The sequence below is a fragment of the Miniopterus natalensis genome, chromosome 21 (genome assembly GCF_054644295.1).
Source record: "Miniopterus natalensis isolate mMinNat1 chromosome 21, mMinNat1.hap1, whole genome shotgun sequence".
NCBI classification, from domain to species: domain Eukaryota; kingdom Metazoa; phylum Chordata; class Mammalia; order Chiroptera; family Miniopteridae; genus Miniopterus; species Miniopterus natalensis.
This window is the reverse complement of record NC_142101.1, coordinates 11084320-11104805: the sequence shown is the minus strand read 5'-3', so window position 1 is coordinate 11104805 and position 20486 is coordinate 11084320. Positions and strand designations below refer to the sequence as shown.

Sequence of the window (20486 nt, the reverse complement as noted above, 5' to 3'; positions counted from 1 at the left end):
GGCCTAATTACATATTTCACTGCTGTAGTCCTGGTAGCCCAGTGCCTGTCTTCAAGAAGGGGCTCAAAAGATATCCGCTGAATGAATTGGGTGACAAACTACAGCACTTAGGGACATGCCTTTGGTTCAGCCTCAAGGTGTAAGCCCTATATTGAGCACCCCAACTTTGTAATGGCCTCTCATAGATCTGTTACCCACAGGTAATTGGTTAATTCCTTTTTGCTAGTGAGGATTAATCTGTCCCATCTTCCACTCTGTGTCCTTGGTAGTCTCTAGGATTCCAAAAGGAGGGGAATTTCAAGTTTCTTAAAGGTCCCTCAGCAATTTAGAAGACGTGATTTATACTCTTACTGGTCTCTGTAGAGTAGGACTATCATCACAGCATTAAAAGCAAAAGAGGCAAAAACGAGTAAAATTGTCATTATATGTACTTTTAAGTGGTGATATATCAAATGACAGATTTCACCCGTTCATAAAAAGAACAAACAGTAAGGTGATGCTTCTTTGAATATTTACAAAAATTGTTTTTTCTTTCAAGTGTTGTCTAAGAAGGCCCAGTGTAATGGAGGAGCCCTGGGGTGGGACAGAGGGTCTCAGCTCCCTGGGCTGTAAGACGGGCAGACTGAAGATCTCCAGGCTTCCTCAAGCTCAAAAAGTCTGCAGAGCTCTTGGAGATAAAGCCATGGAGCTTCCTATATTTCATGTTTATTGTTACAACTGATTTAATCCACCAAGAATGATTATAAATCATTATTTAGACATATAAACTTTATTTTTTCATAGTTTAGTTTTTTCCAGTTAAATGGAAATTGTTTCCATATCACTAATACTGAAAAATAGAGCTAGTATCTAAGAACTCATAAACTTAAAGGACCATCATAACCATGCAGTCTCATTCACTAAGGGACTAACGACCCAGCTTGTGAACAGGTCAGCCTCCCGTAGCTCTCTTCCCATTTTTGAACAGGGGCAAGCTCAAATCCCAGTTTGTGACTTGTTTACAAGCTCCAGGATATTATAACTGAAGGCTAAGGCGAGTGTCTGACACTATGTGGAGGTTCCTATTTTGGGTGCTACACTGTCTGCCTTCCTTAACTTGAACTGAGAATTACCAGTATTGTACGGAGTCTGTTCATTTCCATTCAAATCATTTCCTAAGTGTTAATATTTCATCTTTATATATGACTGTATGGTAAAATGTATGATTCTTAAAAGCTACTAAAAAACCCTTAAAATGTATACAATCAGTAAAATCACTCTAGCCTATGGGAGAGAGTTTACATGTGCATTTCCCCAAATTTCAAATTAAGATTGACCCCCTTAGTCAGAGATAGTGGAACACTGGCACATGCTCGGGGTTTAAGATGTTCCCCTTTATCACAAATCTCAACTCTGGCACCGCATCTAAAACCTCAACAACATCACGCGCCTTAGTAAAGAGAAAAATTAACCTTCGAAGACACCAAAAAGCCCCCAGATTTCTAGAGGGAGCCTGTTTGTCTTTCTACAGAATCCCAGCCCTGCATTCGGCGTGCGCCCTCGGCTGGGCTGGGTCAAGCGCACCCGGCGGGAGCGGGGCGGGGGCGGGGGCGGGAGCGGGGTCACAGCGCGAGGCCGGGGGGCTCGTCCCAGGGCGGGGCGCTGGGGCTTCACCCCGGGGCGCGGGGCGCGGGGCGCGGACTGCAGAGCCGTCCTGGGGGAGGCCCGCCTTTCCGGGTGCAGAAAGCCCGGAGAGGCCATCTGAGGGGGGCTCCTCCGGCTCTTAGTGCAGGCCCGGCTGCGGGACAGGGCCCGGCCGGCGGGGTGGGGCGCGCTCGCGAGGCCAGCCCGCGCCCCCCGGCCCGCGCCCCCCGGCCCGCAGCCCGGCCGCGCGCGAGACGAGAGGCTCTGCCTCGCCCGCCCCCATTTAAAGTCCAATTCGCAGGCAGGACTTGGGAAATTAAACCCAATATTAACCGCCAGGAAACGCCCTGCGTGTAATAACTGCCGAGTCGTGTTGTACAAATCAGAACAAAATTTCAATCAGGAATTTTAAACAAATAGCTGGACGGGGCGAATCTAAGATGGAAGGCCGGGGATTCGAGCTGACATGGACAAGCTGAGGACCGAAAGCATGTGGATCGAAGCGGCCTCCGGGCTGGAGAGACAAAGAGCAAAACGCGGGGGGCCGCCGAGGAACCAGGGGGGCCGCCAGACGGAGCAGCCGCTCGGTTTCAGCGCAGGGGGCTCGCCTGCCCCCCGCCGGCTCGGCCCGCCCCGCAGCGCCCCGCGCCGCCCGCCCGCCCGCGCGCCCGGCCGGGCCCGGGTGGGGGCGGGGAGGGAAGCACGGCCATGGGCGGGGCCGAGCGCCCGCGCGCGCGGCTCCCTCCAGCGCGGAGCTCCCGTCAGCTCGGGGGGCGGGGCGGCTATATTACGTGCGCGGCGCCGCCCCTGCGAGAGGACGTTGCGTGCTCGCTCGCGCCAGGCGAGTCTCCGCGTCTCCCTCACGAACTCGGTGAAAGGAATTGGCGCCGTTCGACACCAGGCGGGTCCGCTCTGCAGCAGGAACCCACGTCCAGCCGCAGCCGCAGCCGCCGCCCGGGCCGAAAAGCAGTCGCAGCAGCCGCCACCAGTGGCCGAGTGAGCGGAGCCGAGTTTGAGCCAGCGCCTAGCGGTGAATCGGGGCCCTCACCATGAGTTCCTCGCCTGTGAATGTAAAAAAGCTGAAGGTTTCGGAGCTGAAAGAGGAGCTCAAGAAGCGGCGCCTTTCCGATAAGGGCCTCAAGGCCGACCTCATGGAGCGACTCCAGGCCGCGCTGGACAACGAGGAGGCCGGGGGCCGCCCCTCCATGGAGCCCGGGAACGGCAGCCTAGACCTGGGCGGGGATTCCGCCGGGCGCTCGGGAGCAGGCCTCGAACAGGAGGCCGCGACTGGCGGCGACGAGGAGGAGGAGGAGGAGGAAGAGGAGGAAGGGATCGCCGCCCTGGATGGCGACCAGATGGAGCTAGGGGAGGAGAACGGGGCCGCGGGGGCGGCCGACTCGGGCCCGATGGAGGAGGAGGAGGCCGCCTCGGAGGACGAGAACGGCGACGACCAGGGTTTCCAGGAAGGGGAGGATGAGCTCGGAGACGAGGAGGAAGGCGCGGGCGACGAGAACGGGCACGGGGAGCAGCAGGCTCAACCGCCGACGACGCAGCAGCAACAGCCCCAACAGCAGCGCGGGGCCGCCAAGGAGGCCGCGGGGAAGAGCAGCGGCCCCACCTCGCTGTTCGCGGTGACGGTGGCGCCGCCCGGGGCCAGCCAGGGCCAGCAGCAGTCGGGAGGTAAGAGGTGGAAGGCGGCGGTCGCCCCGGGGCACCGGCGGCGGGTGAGTGCTGCGTTGTAACGTTGCGCGCGGCGGGAGGCCGCGCGGGCTGAACCGAGCCCTAGGCCTGCCGGAGCCCCGCGGGGGGAGGGAGCCCCGGGCGGGGGCCGCTACGCGGGTGGCGGTGGAGGAGGGGCGCGGGGAATCCCGGATTAGCCGAGAGGCCTCGGGATCGGGGGTGTGTGTGTGTGTGTGTGTGTGTGTGTGTGTGAGTGACGGTGGTGGCAGCGCCTCCATTATGTGGCTCGAGAGCCAGGGGGAGCTGCAGCTGCCGCTGGAGGGGAGGAGCCGCGGGGGGGGGGGGGTGCCCCGTCGGCCCGCGGTGGCGCCGCGGCGTGCGCGCGGTGCGGGCACATGTCTCGGGGGGAGGGGAGAGAGGCCCGAGGGCCCCGGCGGGCGCGCTTCGGCGGCTCTGGGCCGCGGTATTGTGCGAGTAGCTTAGGGGCTCGGTGTGACGTCACTTCCGGCGGGAGGGGCCGGGCGGGGAGAGCGGGGCGGAAAATGAGTACAATGCGGCCTCCGGAGCGCGGGCCCCGGTGGGGGAGGGGAGCGGGGCGGAGGACCGGCGCGCGGGCTGGGCGCGTCCCCTCCCCCTTCCTGAACTCTTTTTGGGATACACGTGGGCTCGGCCTGTGCGGCGCTGCTCGTTAGGGTTCTCGAATCTTCGAATACGCTGGCGATATTTGTAATGTCTTTAGACTGCGTCACTAACTCCAGTCCAATTTCAAGCTGATTGTTTTCTGACTTAGCATTTGATTCGCCGATTAAAGCCCATTACAAAAAGGAACAGGGAAATGTGGAGCTTTTTTTGAGCCTCAAAACAAAAGGGCTGTTTCTGTTGTGTTGTGGCTTGGCCTCTTAAATAGGGGTGTTGTGTGTTGTAGGAGACGGCAAAACAGAGCAGAAAGGCGGAGATAAAAAGAGAGGTGTTAAACGACCTCGGGAAGATCATGGCCGTGGATATTTTGAGTACATCGAAGAGAACAAGTATAGCAGGTAGAGGATGCTTACCGAGTTTTCCTCGTCGCCCACTCTACCCGCTGGGGGGACGCAGCCTCAGGAGACAATGTTGTCTTTCAGGGCCAAATCTCCTCAGCCACCTGTTGAAGAAGAAGATGAGCACTTCGATGACACAGTGGTTTGTCTTGACACTTGTAAGTGAAGCTGCTTCTTCCCCTTGCTCCCCCAATTATCAAATGTGGTGGTTTTGGTTTCAGAATGTTAGAAAACTTATGTAGTACATTGAGCTTAAATGCAGAAAACTTGGAAAGCGGAAACAGTTTTTTAAAGGCAGGAAGATCATGGCTTATTCAGATTCCAATAACAAATATTTCTTTAGTATAGCATCAGTTGTACTGTATTGATAATTTTACAGGCTCTAGCAATTTGGTAATATTTTTTACGACTTGAAAGTTCTTTGTAGGAATGTAAAATCAATGCCAACTTTGGACTAGCTACCTAATGGAAATTTGTAAGGCTACCTATGACTTGTCCTTATAGGCTTCTTCGATAAAGTAATTTCATCTTTTTGTGGAATTATATTAAGTGAGCTATTTGGGTTAGTTAAGTATTTATTAATGACTTTTCCCATTAGCACACAAGTTTATTCCCTATTCTAAAAGATTGTAATATTACTTTCTCAATAACTGCTCTTTTGTTCTCAATTCCAGTTCAGTAGCTGCTGCTTTAACATAAGTTGATTTCTTCCAAAGACCTGGGGCAGCAGCAGTGGGCTATCACTGGGCCACTAGCTTTCTTCACCAGCGAATGGTATCAATGGCAGCGCTGTAAATACTGCTACTTACCCAGTTGGGTTGCAATTGAATATGAGGAAGTATTGCAAACCTCTAAATGGGCCGTGGCTGTCAGAGTTGTAGTTTTTATTTACAAAAAGATTTGTTGGTTCAGTATTTGATCAGAATCCACAGTTCTTTCAGTGATAGAACAAAGGGTAGAAATAGTTGCTTGAAAAATGAGAGGTAAGGTGTCAACCTGCCCTGTCCTGTTGAGCCTGGGGAGCTGAAGCTTAGGTTCTCTTGTTGTGGAATACAGTTGTTTCTCTTCAGGTATGTAAGAGTGTTGATGTAAAACTCTTGATTTCTTGTTGAGTACCCTTTACCAGGTAGTTGAGATAGTGGAGTTTTTTAAAGGAAAAAACTACGTGGAAAAGAAGTCAGTTGACTTGAAAGTTTTGTAAATTCAGTCTCTTGAATATAAACTATAAGTATTGGCAAGATACTGAAGCAATGATTCCAGAAGGTAACACTACTATTAGAAAGTAGGCTTTTAGCTGGTCACCTAGGAATATCAATTTTGTTAAATGCAATACTGGGTTCAATCAAACATAATTTATTGAATTGAAAATTCTATCAGTCATGGTCAGGAATTTTAAGAGCAAAGCTAATGTAAGGGGAATTCCAAACTGTAGATTTAACTTTTATCATCAATAAACACTTCTTAAGTAACAGCTTTCTAACTTTAGCTCTCCCTCAAAAGTGCATGCTAATGAGCCACTGACCCAAAGGTAGCTAGGTTAAAGACATTTTGGATTTGGGTAATCCTGGAAGTGGGTAATCCCCCATTGAAGAAAGGAGACCTAAAGTGCTGTAATAGTAACAGCATTAGACAACCAGCTTTGTGTTTTGTAGATTGAGGCTGCCTTCTTCACAAGTTAGGATCTAGAGTCCCTGGTGTTTTAAAATTAGAAAGTATAGGATCAGCAGCTCATACTCCTATTAAAAAATACTTGGTCATGGCCTCCCTTCAGTTTTATTGTGGCACTGGTAAATTCTACCTGGTTCTGGCATGCTTCACTTTGATTTCCTGCTATCCTCTACTGCTTGCCTCTAAATCAAGGTAAAGAGCAGAGCAGGTATGTATTAATGTCACACTGTCTTGATTACTTTATATACTTAAAGTACACGTTAAGCCTTGGTGTTTCTTAATTTTATAGGTAGTTGACACATTAGTACGTAATTTGGCAAGAGTGACTTGGTGGGAGTGGGGCTTAAAACTGAAAATTTAAAATAGCATGTAAAGTGTTCCATGTAGCATTTAGAAATACATGCAGAAATTTAATAACCAAGTTTTGTCTACATAGCTGATATATTTACATTTGATGTCAAAAGAAATAATACGGTATTTGGTTAATTACAGATAATTGTGATCTACATTTTAAAATTTCAAGAGATCGCCTCAGTGCTTCTTCCCTTACTATGGAGAGTTTTGCTTTTCTTTGGGCTGGAGGAAGGGCTTCTTATGGCGTGTCAAAAGGCAAAGTCTGTTTTGAAATGAAGGTGAATACAATTTTACGGTTTGTTTTTTAAGAACCTTTGTGAGTTTCCATATGCCTGGCACTATTAGGTGTTAGTGGAACTTTATTTTTGGAAGTTTCTATGGATTAGAAGAAGGGCTTAGAAACCTTTTTTGAAACAGTTGAACATGTTTGTGATGCCAGAATTTGTGATATACAGCCAGCTGCTTTTTTATTAAAAATGTCCTTTTTTAATCAGTCACTTGAAAAGACCCACCAAGGGTTTAAAAGTAGTTAATTTCTTGGTTTTGTTCCAGAGGGGGAAAAAAGTTAAATATGGTTTTGGGTAGAGTATTGAGAATGTAAGTTTTAAAATGTACTGTTCTTTTAAATGTGAATAACCTTTTCAAGTTATAAGCCCTTGTATCAATTTTTTAAGTTCTTGAGTGGGTGTCATTGTGTTAGTAGCCAGGGAAGAGTTAGTTAGCCCATGGTACAAATGGAATAAGCCAGGGTTCAAGGGTTTGTCTTTTGGCCTACAGTTTAATTGCTTATAATTTGATTTTTCAGGTTACAGAGAAGATCCCAGTAAGGCATTTATATACAAAAGATATTGACATACACGAAGTTCGGATTGGCTGGTCTCTAACCACAAGTGGAATGTTACTTGGTAAAGTTTCTATTTGAGTACTATGTGCTCATGAGTGTTTTTAGGGTCTGATTTCAGTAGTTAGAGTAGAAGGCATTCCAAACATTTTGCTTGTTTTTGTCCAATTCTGTTAATGTTTTAAATGAGATGAATAAACATTAGCATGTAGTAAGTAGGCACATGCTCAATTTTAGTTTTGTTCTCTTATGGTTAAGATAGAATGTTACTCATTTTATGCAATTTATCAAACTAGCTATATAACCCACCTAGCTCTCATTAATTGTATATCTAGTTATAAAGTCAGTGTATGTGAAAGAATATTTGGTATTTTAACCCTTACATCACGAATATTCTGGGTCGTTGGACTGTTCTGAAAAGTCAGCTCCATGGTAGTTAATTATTTCCTTAGGTGAGGAAGAATTTTCTTACGGCTATTCTCTGAAAGGGATAAAAACATGCAGCTGTGAGACTGAAGATTATGGAGAGAAGTTTGATGAAAATGATGTGATCACATGTTTTGCTGTAAGTCATAGCTAAATTTTTATATATGAATGTCAAGTTATTCACTAGGAAAGCTGTCTGTATCAACATTAACTACTAAGTGATTTTGACTAAAAACTACTTACATCAAGTTGACCTGAAAATCCAGTCTTACCTTCTAAGGCAATACTGTTTCTGCTTCTGGATATAGGTGTTTTATTGTTTATAACCATTAGAAAGCTCTTAATATTAAACCTAAAGAGGGTTTCCACAAGATAAGCTTCACTCCTCATTTGAATTTTGACATTTTTTAGAAGTCTTACAGGAAGCAGATTAAAACTGTTACTCCCCTCCATTAACAGAACTTTGAGAGTGATGAAGTAGAACTCTCCTATGCAAAGAATGGACAAGATCTTGGTGTTGCCTTCAAAATCAGTAAGGAAATTCTTGCTGAACGGCCACTCTTTCCGCATGTTCTCTGCCACAACTGTGCTGTTGAATTTAATTTTGGTCAGAAGGAAAAGCCATATTTTCCAATACCTGAAGACTATACTTTGATCCAGAATGTCCCCTTGGAGGACCGAGTTAGAGGTCCAAAGGGGCCTGAAGAGAAGAAAGATTGTGAAGTAAGTGATTTTTTTTTTTTAAAGCATCTGAGCACTGCTTTTGTTTGGGCAAAAATGACATTTAAAAGAGCTAGATGATTGGTCTCTTTCATTTACTTTGTGCCATTCCTGTTGCTCTCAGTAATTTTTCTCTAAGTAGCTATCTATGTGAAGTGTTAAATTTTCCACAACCACAAATTACCTTGTTATAGTGCTGTGAAAATTCAGGTATCTAAAGTGGGTTTTTGTGCATTAAAATCTTTTAAAAAAATTAGGTGGCTTCTGATTAGACAGTGAAATAATATTTCTTTCCATTGTAGGTGGTTATGATGATCGGCTTGCCAGGAGCTGGAAAAACTACCTGGGTTACTAAACATGCAGCAGAAAATCCTGGTAAATACAACATTCTGGGAACAAATACCATAATGGATAAAATGATGGTAAGTAGAATGTTTAGGGCATGTGCTCAGCATTTTTAGAAAGACAGAAGGTACCTAATCCTTTTGCCTGTTGTCCTTAACCTATTTTGATAGTATTTGGGAAATAGGAGTTTGGGCTGCGTGAAATTAGTTACTTAAGTGTGGGCTCTATCTGTAAGGTAAACTGCTTTCCAAATTCTAGGCTTCTAAAGAATTTTTTGAATTACCATCCAGCAGCCACAGAAATAGGAGAGCATAAGGAGGTCTTGGTTTAGTCATGATAAGGGACCCTTTTCTTGTAGCAATAATGGGAAAAGGCAGTATATTTAAATTTTAAAATGTTGCGTATTTCCATAGGGAGAGATTTAAGCTGATATTAAGCTTAAGATTAACCAGTTCAAAGAAAATTTCTGATTTAAAAACAGGTGGCAGGTTTTAAGAAGCAAATGGCAGATACTGGAAAACTGAACACACTGCTGCAGAGGGCTCCTCAGTGTCTGGGAAAGTTTATTGAGATTGCTGCCCGTAAGAAGCGGAATTTCATTCTGGATCAGGTAAGCTGTAGTTTTGAAGCTGAAAAAAGTAATTGAAAATTGGGTTTGATGTAGAATTAATAAGCTTTTATTTTTTTAAAGACAAATGTGTCTGCTGCTGCCCAGAGGAGAAAAATGTGCCTGTTTGCAGGCTTCCAGCGAAAGGCCGTTGTCGTCTGCCCGAAGGACGAAGACTATAAGCAGAGGACACAGAAGAAGGCCGAGGTGGAGGGCAAGGACCTGCCGGAGCACGCGGTCCTCAAGATGAAAGGCAAGGCGCACTGGGTTAATTGGGAACTAAACCCTCTGCCAGGGATACTGTCAGGAGTTCCAGGAGCTCTTTGTAAATGAGTATGTTTGGCTTATTTCTCCTTTTAGGAAAGTGTGTTGGTAAACCAGGAATAGATAGGTCCTGTGTTGTGTGTGTTGAATAACTTAGAGCCATTCAGGAACTGGAGATTTAAGGGTTGTGACTGTGTTAATCTGACTTTGTTACTTGTAGGGAACTTCACACTGCCAGAGGTAGCTGAGTGCTTTGATGAGATAACCTATGTCGAGCTTCAGAAAGAGGAGGCCCAAAAGCTTTTGAAGCAATACAAGGAAGAGAGCAAAAAGGCTCTTCACCCAGAGAAGAAGCAGAAGAGCAATAAGAATAAGAGCGGCAAGAACCAGTTTAACAGAGGTGGTGGCCACAGAGGACGTGGCGGGTTCAATATGCGTGGTGGAAATTTCAGAGGAGGAGGCAAGTTAATTTTGAGTATTCTCTTTATTTGGTTCAAGATTGAAGCAAGTAAATTAATTTGGGTCTACATGTTAACTGAATTTAACAGGAAACTTGATCCTCAGATTGATCGTAGCTCCTCTAGAGTTTTAACTGTGATTTGGTAGTATACACACTTAGGTTATGTCAGTGGTTAAATTAAACATTACTTTCATCTTTAAATATTTATTTTTCCCCTAAAATAAAGGAACCGTAAGTCATGTGTAAAGGAGATGTGAACTAAAATATCTTTTGTTTTTAGCTCCTGGGAATCGTGGTGGATATAATCGGAGGGGCAACATGCCACAGAGAGGTGGCGGCGGAGGCGGAAGTGGTGGAATTGGCTATCCGTACCCTCGTGGCCCTGTTTTTAGCAGCCGAGGTGGTTATTCAAACAGAGGGGGGAACTACAACAGAGGTGGAATGCCCAACAGAGGGAACTACAACCAGGTAACGATTTGTGATCCGGGCAGGCACTGATCCCTCATTATCTGTATAAAATTAGTCTGAAGAGAGTAAGCTAACGTTGCACAGCCTGTGTAAGATTTGCAGGGAGCACAGGGACTCATTAGCATAGCAATTAGTGATGGCAGTAAAGTGAGTCCACTTAATTAAATTTGATTTTCAGGTACACTAACCAGCAACTATTCATTTCTGTTCTGTGTCCCTCATCCCTGCCATGTACAAACTTAAGAAGTTGTGCTCTGAGTTCTTAAAGACTTTTTTTTTTTTTTTTTTTTTGCATTTTAGAACTTCAGAGGACGAGGAAACAATCGTGGCTATAAAAACCAATCTCAGGGCTACAACCAGTGGCAGCAGGGTGTAAGTAATCTCTTATGTGCTTCTGTACATTACGTTGTATTTTGAGTTCATAAGAATCATTCTTCAAAAAGACCTTATCCAGGGATTGAAGTGTTTGTAAGTGTTACAGGGCAAGGTGTGAATTGTGTTGCAGTCGTAGCCATAATCTTATCTTTTGAAGGTAAAATAGGTTGGTGTTTGCTGTAATTTAATATTTTTTAATTAAATAATATTATTTAATACATATGGTTCTTTTTACTACTAGCTTTAATTGTATAAACTAACCAAGTCCTGATGTGTTTCCTTTTGTAATGTGTTTATTGATAATAATGGAATATTAATACTAACTGAATGTGGTTTGATAGAAATCAGAGGTATGACAGGTATAAATTTGTTTCCAGCAATTACTCTGAATTAGATTCATTGTCATTTCCTAAAGCAGTTTGAGTGGCTTATTGATGTTTTTTCTTTAAAAACAAATTTTCTCTTACAGCAATTCTGGGGTCAGAAGCCATGGAGTCAGCATTATCACCAAGGATATTATTGAATACCCAAATAAAACGAACTGATACATATTTCTCCAAAACCTTCACAAGAAGTCGACTGTTTTCTTTAGTAGGCTAACTTTTTAAACATTCCACAAGAGGAAGTGCCTGCGGGTTCCTTTTTTAGAAGCTTTGTGGGTTGATTTTTTTTTCTTTTCTTTTTTGTACATTTTTAATTGCAGTTTTAAAGTGAATCGTAAGAGAACCTCAGCATTGTGCACGATAAGAGAATGTGTCAGTATTTCAGGGTTCTACATTTTATCTGTAAAATGTGACTTTTTTTTTATCACAACAAAAGTAAAATGTTGCTTTGTACCTGGTGTCTTTTATTAAGAATTTACTCCCCCCATTTCTCACGGAGATAACAGTCGGGAGTCATTGTCACAATATAATAGAAATGTTAGCAACCAGATTCATGTAAGGACTCAGTGGTCCTCATGAATTGCCTAAGACTCTGTACTGCTCATATTACACTCCATCCTCTCTGTAGTTTGCTGAGTAGTGGAGGGGGTATGCTAAATAGTAGTTTCTGACAATAACTGGGAAGGCTTTTTCTTTTTAAATAACATTGGAATTGGCATAATTGAATGAAGATAAAACTTGGAACCAAGATAAGAGAAGATGGAGTGTATGTAGAAGGGCTGTTAAAAATGTAAAACTTGGTTGTATTATTTGTGGAGGCTCAAACTTGTGAAGGTTAAATACCATAATTTTTCCATTTGTTCTGCATTTTGATTCTGAAAAGAAAGCTGGCTTTGCCCATTTCTTATTAAAAAAACTTGTTGTAAATCCAGTTGTCTAATGGGATCTATATGAAGTTAGCTATGTCTGTATGCCCTTCTCCCACAAAATACTGTATAACTAGTGTGCTTGTAGTAGTTAACTCCACCATCTTTGTAAGCTAATGCAATTGTGAGTCACCCATTTATATCTTAATTTTTAATCATGTCAGTTCTTGAATGGGTATCTCCTTAGCCTGCTGATTTCTTTTTCTTTCTAAAGAAAGTGGGTGGAGAAATTAATTTAGACGTTTGTTTGCAATAAAAAGAATTCATTTTACTCTTGTTTTGGGATTCTCGCCATCATGGTTCAAAATCCCTTTTTTAAAACTCCCAAGAGGAGAAAACTTAAGTGTGTGATTTCTGGACAGCTTATTCTTTACTCTGTACTTGGAACATTTAGGTTTTAAAAACTTAAATGTATACTGACTATTGATCTTAATTATGAAGTAAAGTTGAATCCTTCCCTTCCCCTCCCCCGCAGATGACTTAACATTTAACGAGGGGAAAAGGTAATGGCTGGGAGAAGTTAACACTGTTTATCATCTTTACAAAATGCTAATGGCTGTCCACAACTGATATTTTATGTACATATATAATACATGAAACTCTGGGAACAGATGCTTTTAGAAGCCATCATGCAAGCCAGTCATTGATTTCACTGCTACACAACACTGCTAACTTGACTGTAGCTATGTGATAACATTAGATCCCCTAACTGTAATTTTATTGGGTTTGCACAGAACACTTAATCTAAAGGACCCTCACTAATGTGAAGTGAGGAATCAGGAGTCAAACTGTAGAACTAAAACGTCAGTCTAGTGTTTTGTTGGTGTTTAGGTTGCTTCTGTTAGGTTTAGGTTTGTCTATTTGATTGCTTTAGGTTTTTGTTTTAGCTACTTCCAATCAGATTTTAACTTAAGACTACTAGGAATTTTTTTGCAAGCTGAGCTGGAGTTGAGTTCTAGATGTTGGTATAGGAAGTTTCAGTTGAGAAATTTGTGGAACAAGGCTAATTACCATAAGAATACTTAATAGTACAAGGTAGTATCTCAAGGGCTTTTGTCTTTCTGGCAATTAGCTTACTGCTGGCAGTCACTAGTATGAGCTCCTTTGCAATACACATTATTAGCAGGATTGCATAGATTTACTTTAAACCCAAGGGGGAAAATTCAAACTTTGTTGCTAATTAGTGTTTAGGTACTCTAAATGTTTAGGTGCCTTTAAAAAAAAATCTTGAATATACCTTCTAGTTTAAAATTGTTTACTAAGGATCCCGTATTCTAATAATTGCAGTGGAAGAATAAGGACCAAATGACAGACACTATTTGAGAGACTTAAGGAATCGCAAGGTCAGAATTAATAGTAATATCTGTGGTTACATGAAAAGAAGTAATCTTAGAAAGTATGTAAGAAATGCAGAACAGGGAGGATACCAGATAGCAAGCGAAATGGTGAAAAAGTTTGGCAAAGTAAGATCTGTGAATGAGAAACTTGGTTTATTTACACCTCCCCTTGCCTACCTCTCCTTTGGCAAGCAAAATAAAAATGGATATAGTGCTGAACAAACGTCCCAACTATACCTAGAGAAAACTCAGCTGTGAGATTGCTACTGGTTAAGGGATGCTTTTCAACTAGGAAGTTTGCGGATGCCGAGTCAAGAGTTGGATCAGATTGGTCAGCTACAATAGTATTAAAACAGCTAACAACATAAACAGGTTTAAAAGGAAAGGAAAAAATGCTGCAAAATAGAGTAACTGACATAACTTACAAAGTTCTCTTTGTTGCTGGTGGGTTGCATCTTCTTACCTGGATCTAGCCTTTGATGGAGGGCTCTGACTCTGACCTAGAAGGCTGGACCGGCTTCTGGCCTTAATACCCAGACAGCGAGGTGAAACCTTAAAATGAAACACAAGTCAAATCAATTTGACATCAAAATGACAAAAAAGCCATATTAAGTCCACAAAATAATAATCTGCCTAGGGTAGATCCTGTCTGAAAATGAGAAATATCAAACTAGATATCCTAAGCACTAGCAACAAGGTAGTAAAGCTTAAAGACATTTTTCTTTGAAAAAGTACCTGGAAGTTTTCCAGGGGAGGTAACTGTTTTTCACCTACTTGGGGAGTTTACATTCATGGACAATCTGTTCTGTATTGGATATTTGCTTGTGAAAATTGACTTTTTTTTTTATAGACAATGTAAATTGGCTTTTAATACTAGGATCATTTTTATAATAGGTCTCATTGCACAAATGAAAATGAAGCATTTTCATAGTTTTAGACAGTAGTACAGACATCTCTGACATAGAAAAATCTGTCAGTTTTATAAGAGTATTTGATGTTTGTAAAAAAGGCATAAACTTCCATCATTTATAGTCCAAGTCATAGTTTTTGGTGTTAGTTTGGACATAAATGCACATTTTAAAAAGTTTCCATAATTTCCTTTTTACATGTAACTATAAAATGTCTTTTTTTAAAAATGGATGGAACTTGTAGCAGACAATAATCCTCTACCGCCCAACCTTCCTGAAGTCATCGAAATACTCTCTTGAAATTATGAACATGATACTCTCTCTAAAGCCATTTTTTCCCTAAAATTCTTGAAATCATTTGAGTCTAACTTTGTCACTTAAGTTTTAACATTTTAGTAGTAGATACTAAAAGCAAGAGTAGATTATGGCTTGGCAATCCAGTAAGTTTTAGGGGCTCTTAGTGCTTTGAGTAAGAATCTATCAATTGCCTTAGATCTCTAAACAGCAATTTGCATTTATTATGTAAACCACAGTATCTTCATTAACTGCTTAAACAATCTAAAAATAGTTAAGCTATTAATACCCTTCTGATAAGGAGAAGAGCTTTTTCTCTGGATAATTTTTAGAACTAAATTTTCTTGGCCCTGCCATTTCCTCCACTTCCACACCAAAACACACAGGTGGTAGGTTTGGCATTTGTGTTTTCGTTTACACTAATTCCCAGGTTTGTTTTTTTACCTAGTAGTGTTTCCACAGGCACATGAAAAGCTTTAGTTAAGTGGGAATGGATAACAAAGATGATTACGCATATCCTATCCAATAGACTAAAAATACAGGTGATTGAATAAGCTTAATTTGCCCAAGGAATTTAGTCTATAAAGAGATGACACGTTGGAAATAGGAAAATCATACTCATGTTAACCTATAATTAAAGAATGTAACATCTTTTGTGATTAGGTTGGGAAAATGCTGTCCATGAGGAAAGCTGAATAAGTACAATTTCTTGGCATTATGTAGATAATCGGTGGTTTTAGTTGTGATTGTAGATCCAGTATTAGGGGAACAAATGGTGCAGATAACTGATAGGCCAGAACACTCGTAATCACTGCTTGGTTTAGGTTGGACAAGGAACTTAACCATGTGTTTAATCTGTAATTATCTAATTATTATCTAGGGATACTATAATTTTTTTTCCTCCCTTTTCATGCCAGGAGTCAACATTAACTTGCAACTTGACAGGGAACGGGTTTTGCTTTTAAAACAAATCTGGATCTGTGGGTATTGGAAACTATACTATAGTCAAATGGTGAGGTAATAGCAGTCTAGACAAATAGAGAAACGCGCAGAAAGGTTCAGGTCACAGTGCTATACCTGTGGCACAGCAGTTACTCGTGAGCATGCCCAGCTCCAGTGTCAGCGTGCTGGAGGAATGCAGGGATTGAAGGCTAGTGAGGCTAACAAAGCATCTAACAGATACACAACTATTTGTGGCGTGTTCTTCCTACTGTTCCTTTAACAGTCCGTGAAGTTACCGGAAGTAAAATTAGTTTTGTCCAGTAAATCTATGCTTGCCAAGCACTTGAGAAGCATTGCCACAAATTACTACCAGCCAAATAAAATTTAAAGAAAAACCAAGGCCATCAAGAACAGTGAGATGGCGGGTACAGACATCTCACTTGAGTGACGAAAGCTGTAAAGTGTTAAGGAATAATACACAGAAGAGAGAAAACCAATACTTCAGAACGATCAGGGCTTATTTTAATAGCATCTTAGGCTAAATTTCTAAGGTAGCTATTAAGGTATCAGTTAAGGGAGATATGGGAGTCATGGTCAAGTACAATATAAAAGGTTCCAACTTCACTATTTTTTTTTTTTGAAAAGTAATAAAGCAAAAAAATGTGCTGATTTAAATTTCATCTCCTTTTCCTTAGTCTGTCCATGTGAATGTGCTGTGTGGAAGAGTAAAGGGCCCAACTAAATGTGTTCCAGTGATTCCAATAGGTATTCCAAATTAATTGCTGCTTGTACATTTAACACTTGTTACATTGAGCTTCCAGGATCACCTTAATTAAAATTCCCCTTATTTAAAGTAGATGGGGGAAAGGGAGAAATTTGGTAGCCAGATGGGTAGGTTCCATAACAGGAAAACGTGTTTTCCTGGTGATTTCTCCTTCACATACCTGAAGTGGAGAGTTGGTGGCAATTGGCGGTCCTCTTGCATAGGTTTAAGGTAGTATATGCAGGTAGAGCCCAGCCTTTTTAAGATTAGCGCCTCATTCTAATTCATTCTGTTTCTCTCTGCAAGACATTTGTTACAGTGCCCTCCCTACTGGTAGAATTTAAGTTTAGTATTCTAATGCAAAAGAAAAAAAGTCTATAATATCTATGTTCTTAGTTTCCCCAAAACTTTCTGCCTCTATAGTAAGTGCATAAATAGAAAAGTGTGGAAAGACATTGAGATCCTTTTGGACAATGAAGTGATATTCTAGGAAGTAAAATGAAGTTATAAGAAGGCTCCTTGTGCGATTTGCCAGTCCAGAGTATGTAATGTCTCACTGCCCTGACTTTTAAAACTTGATAAGGAGCTCAGCGGAAATTTACTTTTCCTGCTGCTGCATGCTCCATAATACCGTATTTTGGTGAATTGAGAGGACCTGGGTGCTACACTGATTTGAAATGTAGCTCAGGGTTTGCTCAATGAAGTAAGAGTTCTATTCAGTCAACCAAAAACAATCTAATGGCTTCTGAAGAACCCACAACACAGTCGCAGAGTAAAAAAAAAGTCATAATTACTACCGTTCATCTGAGAAAACGAAATTATAAAAACATTTGTTTCCAAAATGAGCTTTGGATTTAAACAGTGAAAACACTTCATTTCCCATGACTCTTCCTCGTGGAAAAACCATTTTCATGGAAATTCATCCTTTAGGAAACCAGCCCATGCAGATCATTTACTTTGACTCTTCCCCCCAACCCCCAAAGGCAGAACTTAATGGAAACGGGTATCATCTGTTAAATGGATCTACACTTTTAAAGTGAACAGTTCTTGCTCCTACTGCCACTGATAGCTTTCTCAAGATAGAAATACTTGAGGAGAAAGTCATCCTGATTCTAGAAAATGAAGAGGAAGGCAAATGCAGTGGTTCAAAGACTGTTACAACATATTAACCTGTAGTGCTCATGTTACAAACTTTTACATGTAGTGCTCATGTAATACTTTGAAAAATGCCTTCGTAAGTTTTTCATCCCTAAAGCTTCCCTTTTAAGAGGAACTTTAAATGGAACTTAATGCACAAAATAAGTGTGTAAGAGAACAGTATTTGGGTGGTAGAGGATATTGATATATTACACCGACCTGATTTGATGACCACCGGACCATATTTCAAGATGCTTCCAAAAATACTTTATTCTAGAGGACCGTTAAAAGTCAATTATAGCAATCGTTTTAATTTTTCTACTTTCCTCACTAAGGTTTTCTGCTTACCCAAAGCAGTGTTTTATATATATATATATTAACATGACTTCTAAAGGGGTGCCTTGACCCCCATCTGCAACAGATTTTTATCTAGGAATAGGAGGAGTCAAACCCTATTTGATCCCTAGCTCTGTGCTGCAAAGTGCATAAACAGGAGTCCTGAATTTATTATGTAGACCTCCTCGCATTATATAATGGAAGCAAAGGGAAACCAGCGATGGAGTAGAGGTACGTAGACTGAAGAGGTGCTTGCAAATCAAATAATGTACTAGGCATAATCAAAATTTCTTGGTGCCCAACTTGGTGAATATCAATCACAAGTCCAGAGAAAAGCTTAAGTTAATTTTAATTCCCTGAGGTCCTTTTACTGAGATATAAAAGCTAGTTGTTGAGGAAAAGCAAAGGGGAGGGGCAAGGGACGGGGGAAATGCATAAAGCACTAGAAAGCTGAAGTAGATATGCTAGATGTGCCACAAGAAGTTTTTAAAACTAATGACCACAATTCTATTTTAATCAGCTATTTAGCTGGTACCTACGCTATATCACCTAGTGTGAAATTTTGGAATAACGGAACAGTGACGGAAGCTGTGCAGCTGGAGGCTCCAGGTGGGTCTGCAGGTAGGTTACTTTTTCAGATTAAAGTTTGAAGTGTGTGTTTGGATGTGAAGGGAACCTGGTTTCTGTCCATTTGCTAGTGAACATTTAGTAATTCACTTAAACATGTTGACTCTTAAGATAAAAATTGATAGGGTTCTTGACAGCAAGTCAATGGCCAATGAAAGTGCCTCCTCCTGTAACAGAGAGGAAGTGGGAGAAAGGTATTTGAAGTGAAATGAAAAGGTTTGAGCAGGAGTATGAATTCAGGTCATGGTGGCCTAAGGTGCACTGAAGAGAGAATTGATTGGGACTTGAATTTGGATGGCAGAGTGGAAATGGTTTGGAAAGGCTAGAAGTGGAAGTGTGAAGACCTACATGGAGGCCTTTCAAACGTGTCCAGGAGCAGTGTGATAAAGGACCTGGAGCGTGTTAAACATGGTCTTAATTCATTTCATACATTTTATAACATCTTTCTCATTAAAAAACTACGAAGTATCGATGATCATGTAAACTTCTGAAGTCATATTTAAAAAGTAGTCTAAATAAGTATGTTACACTTCCTGTTTTTATTCAGGTCTCCAATTTATGAAATTCCGCTGTGAAAATGAAAACTAACCTTGTTACTGGTGAAGATCTTGGAAATTTTTTTACCAGCTGAGAGAGACTTCTCTCTCACCCCGGGTAAGATGTAATAGTAGTATGCTAGAGCTAGAAGGGGCTTTAGTTACTGAATACAATTTATGTATTTATAAACTGAAACTAAGAACATAACATATATTACTATATTTCTTAAATATCAGATTTTAGTAGTACTCATCACTTTTCCCCCCAGCTCCTGCAGCCTTCCTCTTCTGCCTCTTAACATAAGTGTCACATCATGGAATTTTTTAAACATAATATTTGGTCATGGTCATTTGAATAACATAGACTGCATTCAGCATTGATTTGTATCAGAGTGGACAGGAGTTCTTGCCAACTGCATTTCCCTTTCTAATAACCTTCCCTAATCAATGCCCAAGACCTTCCTTTGGTGGCTGCCAGATGATTAGGATCAATAAAAATCTGTTAGGACAGGTGCTTGACAGTGTCATTGACTAGTCTAGTAGGTATGGCATTTGGTAAACTACATAGTCTATGCACCCTGACCCTCAGGGGGACAGCCACAAGGAGGTGGGCATGGGAGGAGAAATGCTCTCGCTTGAGCTGAACTGGAACAAGCCCTACTTAACCCTTTGTGAGGGGCTACAGAACACCATTTCCTTGTTCTTACTTTTTTAAACTCATCATAAAAGTCTAGTAATAGGACCAGCAATCATGCCATAATCCGGTCCTCTTTCATATTTATCGTTGCTTAACCAGGAAGACCTCTAGCTTATATTTTAACAAGATTTTTTTAAAAAGTAATGTTATTTATTAAAACAATAAATATTATCATTGCTTTGGAAAGGGAGAGTTTTTCCTGAATGAATAAATGCTGTGGACTTGGTTGGATATTGGGTGCTTTTTTTTTAAAAGTTATGGCAGCAGACTGAATTATAAATGTCTTATTTATGTCCATGTAATACTATGTAATCTGGCAGTTTGAAAATATTTTTTACATACTATGTGCATATTTAAGTTTTACCGAAAAAAAAAAAAAAACAAAACCAAAAAACCCCTGCATACTTCCAAAAAAATATTTAGAGTAATTAAAAACAAACTTTAACTGTTGTAAGAAGTGGATACATTTAAAAAATAATTTGCAGTGATACAATCTATTATTAGGTTTAAGTCTTATACTAGCATTGGCTTAAAGAAATCAGGAAATATTTCCTCATTTTTAATGATACAGTAATATGATTGTGTTTTTGTTTTTAAGGCAAAATTTTAACATCCAACTGGGTGATTGTATTTCTTAAAATGACATCATTTATACTCACTACAAGGGAACTTTTCTAAGCATGCTGAACACTAGGTTTATTTTGTTAAAGTATGGCAAATCTATATGCTATA

The 20486-nt window shown here is 41.3% G+C and overlaps 1 protein-coding gene across 4 annotated transcripts; it reads left to right on the top strand.

Annotated features, from left to right (window-relative positions):
- Positions 1-2580: 2580 nt before the first annotated feature.
- HNRNPU (heterogeneous nuclear ribonucleoprotein U) lies at positions 2581-19985 on the top strand. Of its 4 annotated transcripts, none has more exons than XR_015716286.1 (16): positions 2581-3303; positions 4229-4340; positions 4425-4498; positions 6501-6640; positions 7168-7267; positions 7656-7768; positions 8089-8352; positions 8652-8771; positions 9176-9304; positions 9386-9554; positions 9786-10025; positions 10306-10493; positions 10794-10865; positions 16354-16423; positions 18415-18503; positions 19069-19985. XR_015716286.1 is itself a non-coding variant. In XM_016201411.2 (14 exons), exons 1-14 carry the CDS (start codon positions 2673-2675, stop codon positions 16435-16437), a joined length of 2436 nt encoding a protein of 811 aa, XP_016056897.1. In that variant the 5' UTR covers positions 2581-2672; the 3' UTR covers positions 16438-17591. The 4 variants fall into 4 exon arrangements, 2 of the variants coding, with proteins under 2 accessions (XP_016056897.1, XP_016056898.1); XR_001602355.2 differs by having other exon boundaries at positions 18415-18515; XM_016201411.2 differs by lacking the exons at positions 18415-18503; positions 19069-19985 and having other exon boundaries at positions 16354-17591.
- The last annotated feature ends 501 nt before the right edge of the window (positions 19986-20486 follow it).